The following is a 15,052-nucleotide window of genomic DNA, read 5'->3' as shown; positions in this document are numbered from 1 at the left end:
TGTTTAATCCTTATTTCAATACTTCTTTGCTTTTTTTCTTCAACATTTTCCATACACGTTCAACCTTTAATTTCAATAAAATTTTTCACCGACGGGAAATATTTCAACCAAATTATTATTTTTGTAAAAAATAAAAAGAGGTATAGGAGTTGGGGGAGATTTTTAAGGAGATCTTTATCTTTTCTACTTTATTTTTCTTTATATTTGATTTTTTTGTGGGGAATTTGGGATAATTTTGGATCAAAGTGATAAAGAATTAAAAATGTTACAAAAGCAATTTTAAAGATAAATTAGGAGGGAAGATAAATATCTAAATAAATTATGTCTTTCAACTATGATTATGGCAAAGGGAATACCCCGTCAAGTTCAGTATCAACGGCACAAAGTCAGAATAATCAAATTGTACCGCCAACGAATACATCATCACCTACTTTTCAGACATCAAATGCCGTTAGTCAGAATATAAATAATGGGAAAATTTCTACATCCCAGTCACCATTGCAAGGAGAGAATAAAACAGCTCTTTGGTATATACTTTTTTTTATTAATTTTTTTAATATATATAAGGATGGGAGAACTTGAGCCATGGGTAGATGAAGCATTTATTCGTCAGGTTTGGTTTAATTTGGGTGAGCAAGTAAATGTAAAAATGATTCGCGATAAGTTTTCTGGGTATATTTTATTATTTTTTTACATTCATGATTAAAGTAAAATAGTTCGAATGCTGGTTATTGTTTTGTTGATTTTTCAAGTACTGCAGCGGCTTCAAAGGCTCTTTCATTAAATGGGACAATTATTCCAGGAACAACTCGATTGTTCAAACTTAATTGGGCGTCTGGTGGTGGTCTTACAGATAGGAAGTATATATATATCTTTATATTAATAAAACATTAATATTATCTCTTAGAGACGACCGTGAGCCGGAATTTTCGATTTTTGTTGGTGATTTAGGTCCAGAAGTTAATGAATATTTGCTTGTATCTCTTTTTCAAAGTCGTTATCCCTCGTGTAAATCGGCAAAAATTATGACAGATCTTGTATCCGGGATGTCAAGAGGTTAAGAATATATTTCTATATACTTTTTATATTGACGTAATTATCTAGGTTATGGTTTTGTTCGGTTTTCAGATGAGATGGATCAGAGACGCGCTCTTACAGAAATGCAAGGCGTATATTGTGGAAATCGCCCTATACGTATTTCTACAGCAACTCCTAAAAATAAGCCTGGGATGAACCATATAAATATGATGCATATGGGTATGCCTCCTTTGGGTTATTATGGAGCGCCTCAACCTATGAATCAATTTACAGATCCTAATAATACTACTGTTTTTGTTGGTGGTCTTTCAAGTTATGTCACCGAAGACGAACTACGTAGCTTTTTTCAGGGTTTTGGTGAAATTACATATGTAAAAATTCCTCCTGGTAAAGGTTGTGGTTTTGTTCAATTTGTACAACGGCATGCAGCTGAGATGGCTATCAATCAAATGCAGGGTTATCCTATTGGTAGTTCTAGAGTCCGTCTTTCATGGGGAAGAAGTCAAAATAATTCGGGACCCATAGGTACGCCTTATAGGTATTTCCCTTTTTTTCCCTATTTTTTGCTTATTCACATTTATTTATAGACCTAATCCCCCTCCTCCTGTTCCCTATGCATCTTTAGGACTTCCGCCTCAGCATGCTTATTCTAGTTTTGCTCCTATTAATCCTAATGCAGCGCATATGCATCCGCCACAACAACAGGGACAACCATTACCTGCACAGCCAGGACAGTTGTCTGGCTCACAAAATCCTATGGATCCTATTCCAGTAACTTTATTGAATGAATTATATTCTGCAACACGAAACGCACGATTAGATAGATTAGAGGCTGATAGGAATAGTTTCCACGGTGTCTATGCTCAGTGATTTTATTAATTATTCATTCAAAGATAACTAATTTGTTTTTGTTAATTTTTTATTAATTTTTATACGGTTTCTTTTTGTTATTTTGATTGACGACGATAAGGAGAATGTACTGGATTTTGATAAGCGTTGTTATCTTGATTATTTACTTCAATTTATTTTTTGTTTTTATATTTGTTTTTAATATTGTATTCTAGTCTTTAAACTGTTTATTTAAATAGTATTGCCTTAAAGCAATACGTATATATATACATATTTTAATATATATTATCTATAATTATATTTATAAATCTTTATTTTTACATATTTTTCTACATTTTATATTTTTTGTTTCGATTAAGCTTCTCTTCAAATCAGACTTAAGAGCAATAAATTTTTAATAAAAAACTAATATTAAACTAATAAAAAGAACGTTTAATTAGAAAGATATACAGAAATTCTTTATAAAGATGCGTTATGCTGATTTTGATTGTTTAATTTTTCCTTTAAACCGAAGGGTTCCAATACCAGAGTTCCGGACATCATTCTGTTTAACACATGATCCAGATCATATAACAGCTCTAAATAACCACCAAAAGTTTCTAAACAGTAGTGGAAATTGCGATAATTCATCAATAAATTCAAATATTAATTTATTTGACACATATACAACGTTAACTCTTCCAACAGTTACAACGTTTATTCCGTGTCTTTCACCGTCAGATCCTATGAAGATATCTTTACATTCCTGGACATTGCCACATATATCTAGAGCAATGGCGTCAATGCCTCCAAAACCTGAAGAAAATGTTGCATATATACCTATGTTTGAGGCGCGTATCTATATTGATGGAATACCTATCACATATCAGCTTATGTTGCCACATTCTAAATGGCCGGTTGTTATTGATAGTTATAATGGTATGTAGTAATGATTTTATTTTTTTATAATTGATTTTTTTTTAAGATCATAATAATACATCTCACAGATTTTATTTTCCAAGTCATAAATTGGAAAATATTTCTAGTCTTACAGGCTATGCTATACCGCCAGATTTTTCATCAATTAAGGTTATTTTATCAGAAGGTTGGCTACAAACACGTGAAAATGTACGTCCATTATTTAAGCGAGTTCGTAACATTGTTTGCTTTATGTTTCAATATACAGAGTCAGGTAATTCTTATTATTATAGGTGTTATATATATATTTTTTTAGAACTTTTAGAAGCATCAGGTATTTCTTATCCATCCTTTCGTCCTGTTAACAGTTATACTCTTTCTTGCTTTTCACCTAATTCTTATCTAAACTATCAATCAAACGATGTTCCTCTTCCGCTTTCCAACAATAATTCACCTCATAGCTCTCTTTCTGACACAAATATACAAATAACAACCAATGTTGAAGATCAAATCGATGAAGTTGCACACTTTAATCCTTTATCTTCCTCATCTTTCGATCTAAACAAATCACAGTTTACTATACCAATCAATACTCAACCTTTTTCTGATTCTTTATCTGAAAATACTACTTCATTTATTCAACATACTGATTCTAGTTCATCTTATAATATTTATCCTTCTTTGATTCAGTCTCAAAATGATTTATCCTTAGACTCCAATTCTAACGAAAACAAAGAAAATACTTCAAACATTCAAAAGTCACCACGTAAAACAATAACACGCACTTCTCTTTCAAAAAGTCCTACAAAATTAAAAAAAGATCTTAAAACTCCAAAACGCTCTGAGCTTCTCAAAGAAATACAGCTCCAAGGTATACAAACTTAATTTTTTCCTTTCAACATATCACTCATAAAATATCTCTCTATCAAATCAATTATTTATGTTTTTATAATTCTTTTTTTCTCTTTATACATTCTTTTTTTTAAATAAACTCTGCTTCCAATTTTTCTGATAACACCTTATCGTTTCTATCATTCCAAGATTAATGGTTTATACAAATTTAATCAAAAGAAATACAAAGATTAAGTTCTCAAGTGACGTTGATAAGGGTTCTATACGTGAAATTGAGGCTCTTTTATCAGCAGTTCCAGGTCTTGAAGAGCAATATCATGTTTTAAAATTAATTGGCTATGGTATGAATATTTGGGAAGCAAAAAAAACCGTATAATTATCTGAAACAGGGACATTTAGCAGTGTTTTTAAAGCTATTGATCTGAAATATCATGAATATGATAATTCTTCATGGGAAAAAGGGTTTAATAGTCTAAGATATTGTACAAGACTTTCAGTACAACGAACACATTATGTGGCAATTAAGCAGATTTATCCGACACAATCAAGTCATAGAATTATAAAAGAACTTAAAATACTTAACGAATTAAAGTAGAAATGAGATATTAGATTTTATTAAAGAGATTTTAATTGAATATGTAGAGGTAAACCATCAGTAACATGCGCAATTACAGCATTTCGATACCAGGGTATAAATATATTTAAATATTAAAGTATTTATTAATACATTTTAGACCAAGTATTGATTGTTTTACCATATATTATGCATTCAGATTTCAGGGAGTTTTATCTAAGTTATACATTGTCAGATGTTTCAATTTATATTCGTGAACTTTTTCGAGCATTAAGTTCTGTTCACGAGCTTTCAATTATTCATAGAGATATTAAGCCTGCCAATTTTTGTTGGAATCCATTTTCTAAAAGAGGATCTCTTGTGGATTTTGGATTAGCACAAGTAAAAATATGATTTTTATAAATGAAATGGTTTATGAATTCAGTGGGAAAATGAATTTGATGCTTCATGCGCCTGTAGTAAAAAACACATCCCAAGTAATCCGGGATTTTTTGACAAGGAAAATATGGAATCTTTCAAATTATTAGAACCAAATAATGCTTACATTAAAAAGGATTTAAGGTATATTATACACAACTGTTATATATTTAATGTTTGAAAGACCCTGTAAAAAAGGAGAAAGAGGAGGAACAAGAGGATTTAGGGCCCCAGAAGTTCTTTTTCGTTGTAAAAGCCAACGTTGTGGTATTTTTTAGATATATCAATCTATTATTGTTTGCTAACATTTAAGCAATTGATGTTTGGTCAGCAGGAATTATTCTTTTAACTTTTTTTATTAAAAGATTTCCTCTTTTTCAAAGTGAAAATGACATAGATGCACTTGTTGAATTAACACATATATTTGGTCGGCAAGAAATGAAAAATTGTGCTCGGTTACATGGTATATATATTATGTCAATTAGGCCATTTATTTACATCTTAGATTGTTCTTTTGATGATAATATTCCTTCAGTTCCTGATTCAAGAATTGCTTGGTGGCAATTAATTAAAGTATTTTCAATTAATGATAATTATTCAATATTTGATGGAGAAGATAATTCAATTATTAACTCTGCATTAGATTTTCTAGAAAAATGTTTAACACTTAACCCTTCTGAAAGAATTCAATCAAAATCTGCTTTACAACATCCTTTTTTGAACTTTGTTTAAAAAGGATCATATTTTTTGATTTTTTTCGACACAAATTATACATGAATATATAGGTATTTTTATATATTTATAGGAATAATATATGCACCTAAGCTTCCACTTCCTCCCCAGCTTTTTTGAGGTATTAAAATAAGGTTAATATCGGTTTCTTTAGTATCTATTTTCCGCATAACTAATATTTCTATTTCTTTCTAAAATAAATATTAAATATTGATATTTATAAAAAAAATCTTATACATTTTCTGAAGCCTGCACAAGTCGTGAAACTGCTGATAATGTATCATGACTTCCTGCATGGACTGTACCAAATTTTTTGATTAAGTCACCTAATAAAATATTTTAAAAAACAAACTGATATTTATTTTATACCTTCTTGAAGCCCTGCTAAATCAGCAGGTGATTTATGTATTATATAATTAACTTTTGCGAAAGGCTGATAAACAGGTTCTTGAACTACTTGAGGACTATTTAAAATATTAATATTATGAAGCATAGTTTGCATATTGTCGGTTAATCCCCGATAATCATTTTTAAGTCTGTTGATACGTGCTCTTGCCATTCGTACTTAAAAAGGTTTATAACATAAAGTGAATAAATATAAAAACCTACCTTCAACAATATTTATATCGGATCTTGGAAACCCTTCTGCATCTATTAAAGATGTTTCCATATTAACATTATTCTTTGAGCTGTGTTAATGTTTAAAGTTATTTAATTTTAAGAAAAACCTGAGATAGCACTTGACCTAATGATTGAAGCTCTTGTTTAATTTCATCAATACGTTGAAGAATATCTTTAAGTTCGTGTTGATTTTGAAATGTTCCAGTATTTATGAGGATCCCCATAGAATAAGATTATAAATATTAATTTTTTAAAAAAAAATTCGATATAAAGGTATATATACAACGTAAAAAACTATGTACAAATCAATGTCGACAAAATGTATTTTCTACATTTAAATGGAAATCACCATTCATCAGAACATCCTTCGATAGTTATAAAATCTAACATATATTCATCAATATGCCTGGGCTCAAGAGTTGAATGGGTATTTGTATTATATAAATCAGTATATGATGATACATAATAATTTTCTTGTGTTGTATTTGTGATAGAAGATTTTTGTATAGTTTGAGATGTATTTTTTGTAAAATCTTGATTAGAGATAATGGTAGTTGATTCAGCGAAATCAATAGCATCAGTATTCATTTCACAACTTGCGATTTTAGCAGCAATAGCATCATTTTCATCTTCAGTAGCCATTAGAATACGTTCTAAATTTCTTTCGTTTTGTGGAATATCATCAGTTTTAATATTCGCTTGAATAATATCACGCCAGTTAATATTATTTAAATGATCCGTAGTAAAATAACCTTCCCCAATAACTAAATTGTCCAGCATTCGCTTTTGATTTGCTTTTAATAATATATTTTCTTCAATAGTATACTCAGATACAAACCGATAGATATGCACATCTTGTGTTTGTCCAATACGATGACATCTGAGGTAAATAAAATTAGATATATACAGTATTAATAATATAAAATTACCTATCTTGGCATTGTCTGTCCATAGATGGGTTCCAATCAGAATCATAAAAAATCACAGTATTTGCACCTGTTAAATTAATACCCATACCTCCACTCCTTGTGCTCAAAATGAAAACAAATATTCTTGAATCATTATTAAATCTTTCAGTTAGAATCTGGCGTTGCTCAACTTTAGTAGCACCATCTAATCTTAAATATTTATATCCATGAATATTTAAAAATTGCTCTAAAATATCTAATACACGCGTCATTTGTGTAAAAATGAGTGCCCTATGGTTTTTTGCTTGAAGCTCACGAAGAAGTACAACAAGTCTTTGCAATTTTCCACAATCATATTGAAGAAGTCTTTTATCCGGAAATGCAATAGATAATCTAACTTGCATTGGATGAAGAATATTTGTATATTTTTGTTGAATTAAATTTAATAGTGATTGTGAAATTCCACGCAATAAAAATAAATTTAAGTCTGTAGCAACAACTTCAGGAGTAACACATGAATACTTTTGTAATAATGTATCCATAGAATCAACCCTTTGTTTGAGATCCAATACTGCATCTGACAAAAAGTTGCTAGTTTTCCAAAAAAGATTCATAGTATCTTTGGGTTTACTTTTTTCTTTCATACTTAATATTTTATTAGTTGAAATATAACAAAATTGAATCAAGCCACTGCCATATATTGAATATGATTGGCAACGCATGTAATTGAGATAATTAAAATGTTGAATTTTTTCAAGTTTTGAAATTTTTGTTCTTTGAATAACATAGTTTTTATATTCCTTAAAGTTATAATAATTTTCTGGAACAGAATAGTCTATAGTAGATTTTAAAGATTCTATATATTCCAATATTTCATTATTTGCACAATGTAACCGTATTTCATTCATCATTATATGTGATTTGTTTTCATGCTTTACAATAATAAGATTTAAAAAGTCCAAATTCAGATTGTAGAATGGATCCTCATCTAATAAACGTTTACGAATAAGAAAGTCCTTAATTTCAAAATCAGCAACAACAGAGCGTGACATAGCAAACGATGTCACAATAGGACGAATCTCAAATAAATCAGGATGGTTGCAAACCTTTCTTAATTGCATCAAGCAATTAATAATACTAAGAAAATTTCCTGATGCCAAGGTTTCTTTCGTTTTTGCTCTTGACATAAAATCATCATAAAGATAACGTTGTCGTTTGGATAAACGACAGTAAAGTATATGCTCATATTTTTTAGGCATTTGTTTTTCAACATCAGCTTTAAGTCGGCGCAGAAGATATGGCCGTAAAAGCTGATGAAGCTTAGATATTTGATTTTGAACATCACTATCAATGGTACCGTTATTATTTTCTATCATTCTATCAATAGGTTTAGAGAACCATTCCTGAAAATCTTTTAAATTAGCAAAATCAATAGCCATTGATTCTGATAATCCATGTGGCATTAGAAAGTATAAAAGAGACCACAATTCAACAAGATTATTTTGTAATGGTGTTCCTGTTAATAAGAGACGTCTTTCTGTATTAAAATTCAATAATACTTTCCATCTTTGAGAACGGAAATTTTTAATATTATGAGCTTCATCTAATATTAAATAATGCCATTTTTTTCTACGAAAAGGTTGTTGATCATGAATAACAAGCTGATAGGATGTAATACAAATATGGAACGTATCTGGCTTATACCATCCTTTCCTTTTATTTTTACGCTGATTCAAATTACCATAATATGTTAAAACCTTAAATCCTGGAGCAAATTTACTAAATTCCATTTCCCAATTTAACATAACACTTGTTGGTACCACTATAAGATGGGGCCCCCAAATGCCTTTTTCACAAGCCAAATATGACAATAATGCAATAGTTTGAATTGTTTTTCTAAAAAAGAATTAAAGAAAATAAATAAAACAAAAATAACTACCCTAATCCCATCTCATCAGCCAAAATCCCATTGACTGAATTGGAATAAAGACCAACTAGCCATTCTAATCCCGCATATTGATATTCACGAAGTGTACCACGAAGTAAAAATGGAATAGGGATATTCTGCCGAGATTTTTTATTATCAGAAATAGATTCGCTATTTATCTTATTTTTGTCACATGTATTTGAATCTTCTGTTTCTAAACAGGAAAATGGTTTTTCAGAGTTTATTAATTTCTTATCAATTTCCTTTATGTTATCCTCATTAAATTTCTGAGTTATATAATCATCTGTTCTTTCTTCATTGTTATCATACTCTTCTACTTCTGAATTTTCAGTATCAACTGAACTATAATTGTTAAATTCTTTACTATTAGTTGAAGCAGGAGAAGAATTTGTTTGAATATTTTCATCCATATAAAGAAAAGCTAATCCAGGTCCTTCTTCATTACCATCATATTCACTGTCTTCATCATATTCTGAATCCATCGTAGTATCAGTCTCATCAATTTCATTTGTTTCTTGAAAACTTTCAAAATCTTTTTCGCAAGAAGCTGTATCACTTTTATCATCATGTTGAATATCCTCTTCAATGAATGATATAGTACCAGTAGTATCTGATGAATCTGTATCTGAATCTACTTGATCTTTATTGCATTCATCATCAGTAGAATCATTTGAATTATTTTTTAACTGATTAGAAATAATTGAATCTTTAATTTTCAACTTTTCTAAAGACGATTCATCATCTTCAATATAAGATATTTTATGATGATATTTTTTATTAATAGAATCATGTTCCTTATCGTTATTTTCACAACCATTTATATTAAAATCTTTAATATTTTTCGTTTTCTGCTTTTGAAAATCAGAAACCTGCTTAATACCTTCCTTTTGAGCTTCAAGAAGTTGCGCAGAATGTTCAAGAATCTTGTTTAAATGTAGCTTCCCTACTTTTCTTTGTTCTTCCTGCAACTTTTCCATTCTTCTTCTTCGAACTTCCTATTAAAAATTTAATAATATAATTATATGCAAAAAACAATGCAACCTTTTCTATAAGTTTCCATTTTTTCTTAATTTCTAAAGAAGTCCTTTTAGCTAGCTGTTTTATTTTTTTTTCAGCTTCTTTTTTTTCTTTCTCATCTGCACCAGAAAGTCTTCTAAAATACGACATTATCATTCCAGATATTTTTCTGGCTCTAGATATGTTAGTTCTTCTTTCATTAGCAACAAGTTTAGAAAAATATATAGCATGAGAAATAAGATGATCTAAATGGTCAAGTGTACGAACTGGTTCAATTGATTTTTTAATCATTAAAGTTGACGATTTACATAAAGATCCTTTTAATTTTGCTTTTTCTATCTTATTAAGAAGTTCTGCCTCTATTTTAGCCAATGAAGGCGCGATATTAACAGGAATTTCTTCATTATTAAGAATTAAAAATGACGACATATAATCATCGAGAGATTCATATTTTTTCATCAATAAAACATGAAATGGATGAGTAATAATAGGAGACGGTACTTTAACTTTAATTTTGAGAGTTGGAAGACGGCGATTAGGATCTAAAACTATTAATTTCTTTGTAAAAGATGAAAAAACAATAAAAGCAAACCATATGTATCTATAGATTTAGAAGTTTTATCTTTGGAACCTATGTCTGAATCGTCACTTAAGGATTCATATTTTAAATTCATTAAATCTTCTCCATTGATTTTTTTAGGTTCTGAATATTCCTAAGATACAAAATAAGATTAATTATTTATAATCTTACCATCATTTAACTTTGTATTCACTGATTTTTCTGTTGGTAAAAAAGAACATGATTCATCCTTTGAAATAATAGATATAAGATTATGACTTTCGCAAAACTATAAGTATATTATATTAAATATTTTATGATATTTAAATCATAACCTTTATAAACCTTTCACTTTTATCTTGTCTAGCAACCTTAGGATTATAATCAATAAGGCTACCAAAGTTTTCCAAATGATATAATTGACGAATTCGATCATCTTGATCATAATAAATATTTTTCAATTTTTCTTGACGCTCTGTGATTACACTATCATGAAATTCTGCAATATGTGACTGATCGACACATCTTTTCTTTTTATCTTCTTCTTCTATGTCATTTTTTCGTTTTTTTGTAACTGACATTCTTGAAATATAATTTAATGATTATCTAAATTTACATGTTAAATATTATTTTTGTTTTTATATCCTCTGCTTTTCTTTTTTATAACTTCTATTTCATCTTTAAAATGCTTGACAGTTTATTGAACTTAAATATTTCTTTTAACAATAAATAGACTTAGACAATTTAAATTCTTGTCGATTTCATGATATAAATTTAAATTTACGATTAAACAATTTTAAATTTAAAAAAGTAAAAATAACTGTTATTTTATTCTTTATGATAGGAAAAATGTTTTTTAGACAACTTTTACTGCAGCGATTTGTTTTTCCAATACAAAGACATAACAGTATTTATTCATGCTATAACCGGATTAAATCAATCTCAATTCACTCTAAAAATGATAACTCCATAACAGGAAATTATCCTTCTAATATTCCTTTTGTAAATAGGCAAACAAGGACTCCTTATGATCCAGAGTATTTTGATGTAACGGAAAGACGTAAATTTGGAGAAATTGTTATTTTTTTGTTTCTTTTACTTAGATTCTGATTAAGAATAGTTGCATGAACAGGATGAAATTCTTTCAATGTTTTCTCCAGATATTCATTCTCATGTCACATCTTCAAAAGCTATTCTTCATTTATTTACATTTGGGTTTATTGTTGTTACTATTTCTTCAATTGCTTATATTTTCCGGCCCAAACCACTTGCAGCACCTAGAGAAAATATCTTGAAAAAACTAGAAAGACTTTGATTTCTTAAATGCTGAAAAAAATTCTTAATTTTTCTATTTTTTAACTTATGAATATCTAAAGAAATATTTTTATAATAATTTCTAGTATAAAAGGATGTCTAATTATTACTCTTTGATGAAGTAAATATTAATTACATTACATAATTATTGCATTTATTCGATATATGTTTAACAAGGTCTATTTTATTTTTTATAATCTAATACTGTCAAATATTTATTATTGAGAAGTATATATTATTCTTAAAAGAATAATATATCCTATTTAAGTTTAATTTTTAATTAAGGTCTTTTCTAAGTGTTAATATAAAATCCATGTATTTCTGTTTGTATTTTTTAAATAATTATCAAAAATGTTTATCTGAAATTTCGTTTTTTTTTTGAAATTAAAATAATCATATATATTATCTTTTTAAGCTTTTTGACATTTTTTTTTTGATTTTAAAAACGTTTAAAATCAATACTAATTAACGTTATCAATTATTATTCTAAATAAGAATAGGATGTTATTGAAATAATGGAAAATTCTTCATATTTTTCTCCTAAATTATCAAATTTGTCTTTTAATGAAGATAGTATAAAAATTGATGAAAATAAAGAAACAAAAATTAGTAATTTGAAAGAATATGAAAATCTAATTGGGTATGTTTTTTTCCAATATAATGTTATGTTCTTTATTTTAATAATATGAATAGATTTGTCAAGGAAAAACAAAAAGAACTATCCGGTATTTATATATAAAGATATCTGATTTATTAAATTATGTAGTTGTTTTAGATGAAATAGACAAAATAAAGGATGAATATAAAAAATTATACAATGAAAAGGAAATGATGAAAGAATATATTGGAAATTTAATGGAAATCCATAATAAAACAACTAAAAGATAGATAATATTGTAACATGAATATTTAAATATACATTTTATACAGAATTTTGATATTTTTTGTATAGATAATAACTTTAAATATAATTAAATTTCTGAAAGAGGCAATTCATCATCAATTACTTTAATCTATTTCAAAATAAATAATACAATAGATGCATAAAAACCATACCAAAACAACTCGCATTTCTGTATGATCATTTCCCCGTAATACATCGCTAACAAAATGTGCTTCGACTTGAAGCTGTATCTATATAATTATATGAATAGAATTATTTTAAAAAAATATAAGAATAACCATTTCTAATGCGCCTTTAAGTACGCCACATAAAATATTTGAATACCAAAGTTCATCCTGTGCTCTTCCATCATCTGGAAGTTCTACAAAATCTGAAAGTGGATTCTCATCAAAAATTAATGAAAATTGTTTATTATCTGGAGAAAAATTTGTAACTGTTGGTGTGATATTAAGAAAAAGTTTAAATCCTATCTAACTTTTTTAGCTATTAATAAAAAAATCTATAGAACTAATGCCTTTGCAATTACTTCTGCTGTTTCACAAAAATCTTTGCATCTTCCTATATTTGTTCGTGCTAAAAAATCTTCAATTAATCGTACACCAATATTATATCCCCTATAATTTTTTAACTTTATTTAATAAATAGCTCAAGAAATACATATTATCGAGTTCTTTGTTTACTTGAGCATAATCATCATATTCTTTACATAATTGTGCGACAATTGACCCATATGTTAAAACAAATAATTCTGCATTCTATATTAATAATTTATTAGTTTATCTAGTCTATTTTTTTAGAAAAAAAAAGAAAAAAATACATACGACTTTCTCTGTTTTTTTCCAAAATTCCTCTCCAAGTTTTGTTTTTGACATAATTTAACTTTTTTTATATTTTTTTTACTTTTCTCAAACTTTAACGTAACGGTTATAAAAATATTACTTTAAGTTATTAACATTACTTCTTAATTCTTATTTAAACTTATCCTTATTTTAAAGGATTATAAGCGTTTTTCTACGGAAATAATCTTGATTTAAAGTTTAATATATATAATTCTATGGATAAGAGAAAAGAAGCCCCATACGATGAAAAAGAAGATAACATGCTTATGAAAAGAGTAAAGGTAATTTCGGACGAGGTTGTAAAATCAAAGGATAAGCAAAATACACTTATTGAGTCAATACCGAGGACATCCGGATTAAAAGCTCCAATTATGCAATTAACGGGACATCAAGTATATAAAGAGAAAATGTATATAAAGATACTTAAATAATTATTATAGGGAGAAATTTTTTCATGTAGATTTGATTTGAGTGGACGATATATTGCTTCTGGCTCGTTTGATCAGTTAATTTGTAAGTTTTAATAGGTTAACGTTGTCATTTTGTTATTAATTGTTTTATTGTAATAGTGGTATGGAATACGTATGGGGACTGTTCAAATTTTGGCCAGCTAAAAGGCCATAAACGTGCTATTCTTGATCTACAATGGAGTCGTGACTCTCGAGTAATTTATTCTGCAAGTGCAGATCAAACTGTAGGAACATGGGACTTGGAAACAGGTCAACGTTTGCGAAAACATACTGGCCATGAAGATATTATTAATTCTATTACAACTGTGCGGAGGGGTACTGAGTTTTTGGCAACAGGTAGTGATGATACAACTATATCGGTAAAAAACTTTATAAATAAAAACATAATTAACATATAAAGCTTTGGGATGGAAGACAAAAAAATGCAGTAGACTATTTTGATGCAGCATATGCGGTGACTGCTGTTGCTTTTAATGAAGAAGGAAGTCAATTATTTTCAGGTGGATTGGATAATGATATTAAAGTATTAAAAAAAAATAATTATATACCTGAATTTATAATAATAGGTCTGGGATCTCCGAAAAAGATCTATTATTTATAAAATAGTTGGACATGTGGATACTATTACTTCACTACAAACCTCTCCTGATGGCAATTTTCTTTTATCAAATGGAATGGATAATACTGGTAAAAATAATATTCAATATTGCATTAATTAATATTTCAATAGTTAGAATATTTGATATTCGACCATTTGTACCATCAAGTAGACAAGTTAAAGTATTAAAAGGTGCACTTCATGGTATAGAAAAAAATTTAATTCGTGCTTCTTGGAGTAATGATGGTTTACGCGTGGCTGCTGGCTCAGCCGATCGAACTGTCATTGTATGGGACGTCTCCTCTGGCAAACTTACTTATAAATTGCCTGGACATAAGGCTTGTGTCAATGCTGTTGATTTACATCGTTATGAACCTATTCTTTTATCTGCTTCCTCTGATCGTTCTCTTTTTCTCGGAGAGCTATCTCAATAATCCTTTCCATGCTTATTTATTTTATTTTTACCATTCATATGTTTCTTTTCACCTTTTTTACTGTATTTTTTTTTCTTCCCT

The 15,052-nt window shown here is 28.3% G+C and overlaps 9 protein-coding genes across 9 annotated transcripts; 6 read left to right on the top strand and 3 right to left on the bottom strand.

The window, feature by feature from the left end:
* Positions 1–321: 321 nt before the first annotated feature.
* Positions 322–1,997, top strand: PNEG_01673 (hypothetical protein; the record flags this gene model as incomplete). The annotated part of the gene is made up of 6 exons (XM_007875444.1): positions 322–527; positions 568–672; positions 717–860; positions 908–1,056; positions 1,105–1,576; positions 1,626–1,997. The coding sequence occupies 6 exons, from the start codon at positions 322–324 to the stop codon at positions 1,906–1,908; spliced, it is 1,359 nt and encodes a 452-aa protein (XP_007873635.1). The 3' UTR covers positions 1,909–1,997.
* A 283-nt stretch (positions 1,998–2,280) lies between these two features.
* PNEG_01672 (hypothetical protein) lies at positions 2,281–3,749 on the top strand. Its single transcript, XM_007875443.1, has 3 exons — positions 2,281–2,805; positions 2,852–3,058; positions 3,101–3,749. Exons 1-3 carry the CDS (start codon positions 2,355–2,357, stop codon positions 3,667–3,669), a joined length of 1,227 nt encoding a protein of 408 aa, XP_007873634.1. The 5' UTR covers positions 2,281–2,354; the 3' UTR covers positions 3,670–3,749.
* An 80-nt stretch (positions 3,750–3,829) lies between these two features.
* On the top strand, positions 3,830–5,359 carry PNEG_01671 (hypothetical protein; the record flags this gene model as incomplete). The annotated part of the gene is made up of 8 exons (XM_007875442.1): positions 3,830–3,977; positions 4,026–4,227; positions 4,279–4,325; positions 4,371–4,591; positions 4,635–4,771; positions 4,812–4,894; positions 4,941–5,090; positions 5,133–5,359. The coding sequence occupies 8 exons, from the start codon at positions 3,830–3,832 to the stop codon at positions 5,357–5,359; spliced, it is 1,215 nt and encodes a 404-aa protein (XP_007873633.1).
* Positions 5,360–5,418: 59 nt separating this feature from the next.
* PNEG_01670 (hypothetical protein) lies at positions 5,419–6,204 on the bottom strand (the record flags this gene model as incomplete). The annotated part of the gene is made up of 5 exons (XM_007875441.1): positions 5,419–5,550; positions 5,597–5,685; positions 5,729–5,923; positions 5,969–6,041; positions 6,088–6,204. The coding sequence occupies 5 exons, from the start codon at positions 6,202–6,204 to the stop codon at positions 5,419–5,421; spliced, it is 606 nt and encodes a 201-aa protein (XP_007873632.1).
* Positions 6,205–6,325: 121 nt separating this feature from the next.
* Positions 6,326–11,160, bottom strand: PNEG_01669 (hypothetical protein; the record flags this gene model as incomplete). Its single annotated transcript, XM_007875440.1, has 7 exons — positions 10,748–11,160; positions 10,605–10,701; positions 10,446–10,556; positions 9,878–10,395; positions 8,828–9,831; positions 6,910–8,784; positions 6,326–6,860 (listed from the first exon to the last, which is right to left on the bottom strand). The coding sequence occupies exons 1-7, from the start codon at positions 10,991–10,993 to the stop codon at positions 6,326–6,328; spliced, it is 4,386 nt and encodes a 1,461-aa protein (XP_007873631.1). The 5' UTR covers positions 10,994–11,160.
* An 89-nt stretch (positions 11,161–11,249) lies between these two features.
* PNEG_01668 (hypothetical protein) lies at positions 11,250–11,727 on the top strand (the record flags this gene model as incomplete). The annotated part of the gene is made up of 2 exons (XM_007875439.1): positions 11,250–11,489; positions 11,533–11,727. The coding sequence occupies 2 exons, from the start codon at positions 11,250–11,252 to the stop codon at positions 11,725–11,727; spliced, it is 435 nt and encodes a 144-aa protein (XP_007873630.1).
* Positions 11,728–12,241: 514 nt separating this feature from the next.
* PNEG_01667 (hypothetical protein) lies at positions 12,242–12,614 on the top strand (the record flags this gene model as incomplete). The annotated part of the gene is made up of 3 exons (XM_007875438.1): positions 12,242–12,366; positions 12,420–12,451; positions 12,493–12,614. 3 exons carry the CDS (start codon positions 12,242–12,244, stop codon positions 12,612–12,614), a joined length of 279 nt encoding a protein of 92 aa, XP_007873629.1.
* An 83-nt stretch (positions 12,615–12,697) lies between these two features.
* Positions 12,698–13,516, bottom strand: PNEG_01666 (hypothetical protein; the record flags this gene model as incomplete). Its single annotated transcript, XM_007875437.1, has 6 exons — positions 13,452–13,516; positions 13,288–13,385; positions 13,145–13,244; positions 12,909–13,100; positions 12,783–12,860; positions 12,698–12,739 (listed from the first exon to the last, which is right to left on the bottom strand). The coding sequence occupies exons 1-6, from the start codon at positions 13,500–13,502 to the stop codon at positions 12,698–12,700; spliced, it is 561 nt and encodes a 186-aa protein (XP_007873628.1). The 5' UTR covers positions 13,503–13,516.
* Positions 13,517–13,684: 168 nt separating this feature from the next.
* Positions 13,685–15,003, top strand: PNEG_01665 (hypothetical protein; the record flags this gene model as incomplete). The annotated part of the gene is made up of 6 exons (XM_007875436.1): positions 13,685–13,861; positions 13,910–13,982; positions 14,039–14,298; positions 14,340–14,462; positions 14,506–14,626; positions 14,670–15,003. 6 exons carry the CDS (start codon positions 13,685–13,687, stop codon positions 14,969–14,971), a joined length of 1,056 nt encoding a protein of 351 aa, XP_007873627.1. The 3' UTR covers positions 14,972–15,003.
* Positions 15,004–15,052: the final 49 nt, after the last annotated feature.

The sequence above is a fragment of the Pneumocystis murina genome (genome assembly GCF_000349005.2).
Source record: "Pneumocystis murina B123 chromosome Unknown supercont1.8, whole genome shotgun sequence".
Lineage (NCBI taxonomy): Eukaryota > Fungi > Ascomycota > Pneumocystomycetes > Pneumocystales > Pneumocystaceae > Pneumocystis > Pneumocystis murina.
Note: the sequence above shows the minus strand (reverse complement) of the source record. Positions and strands in the feature narration are given on the sequence as shown.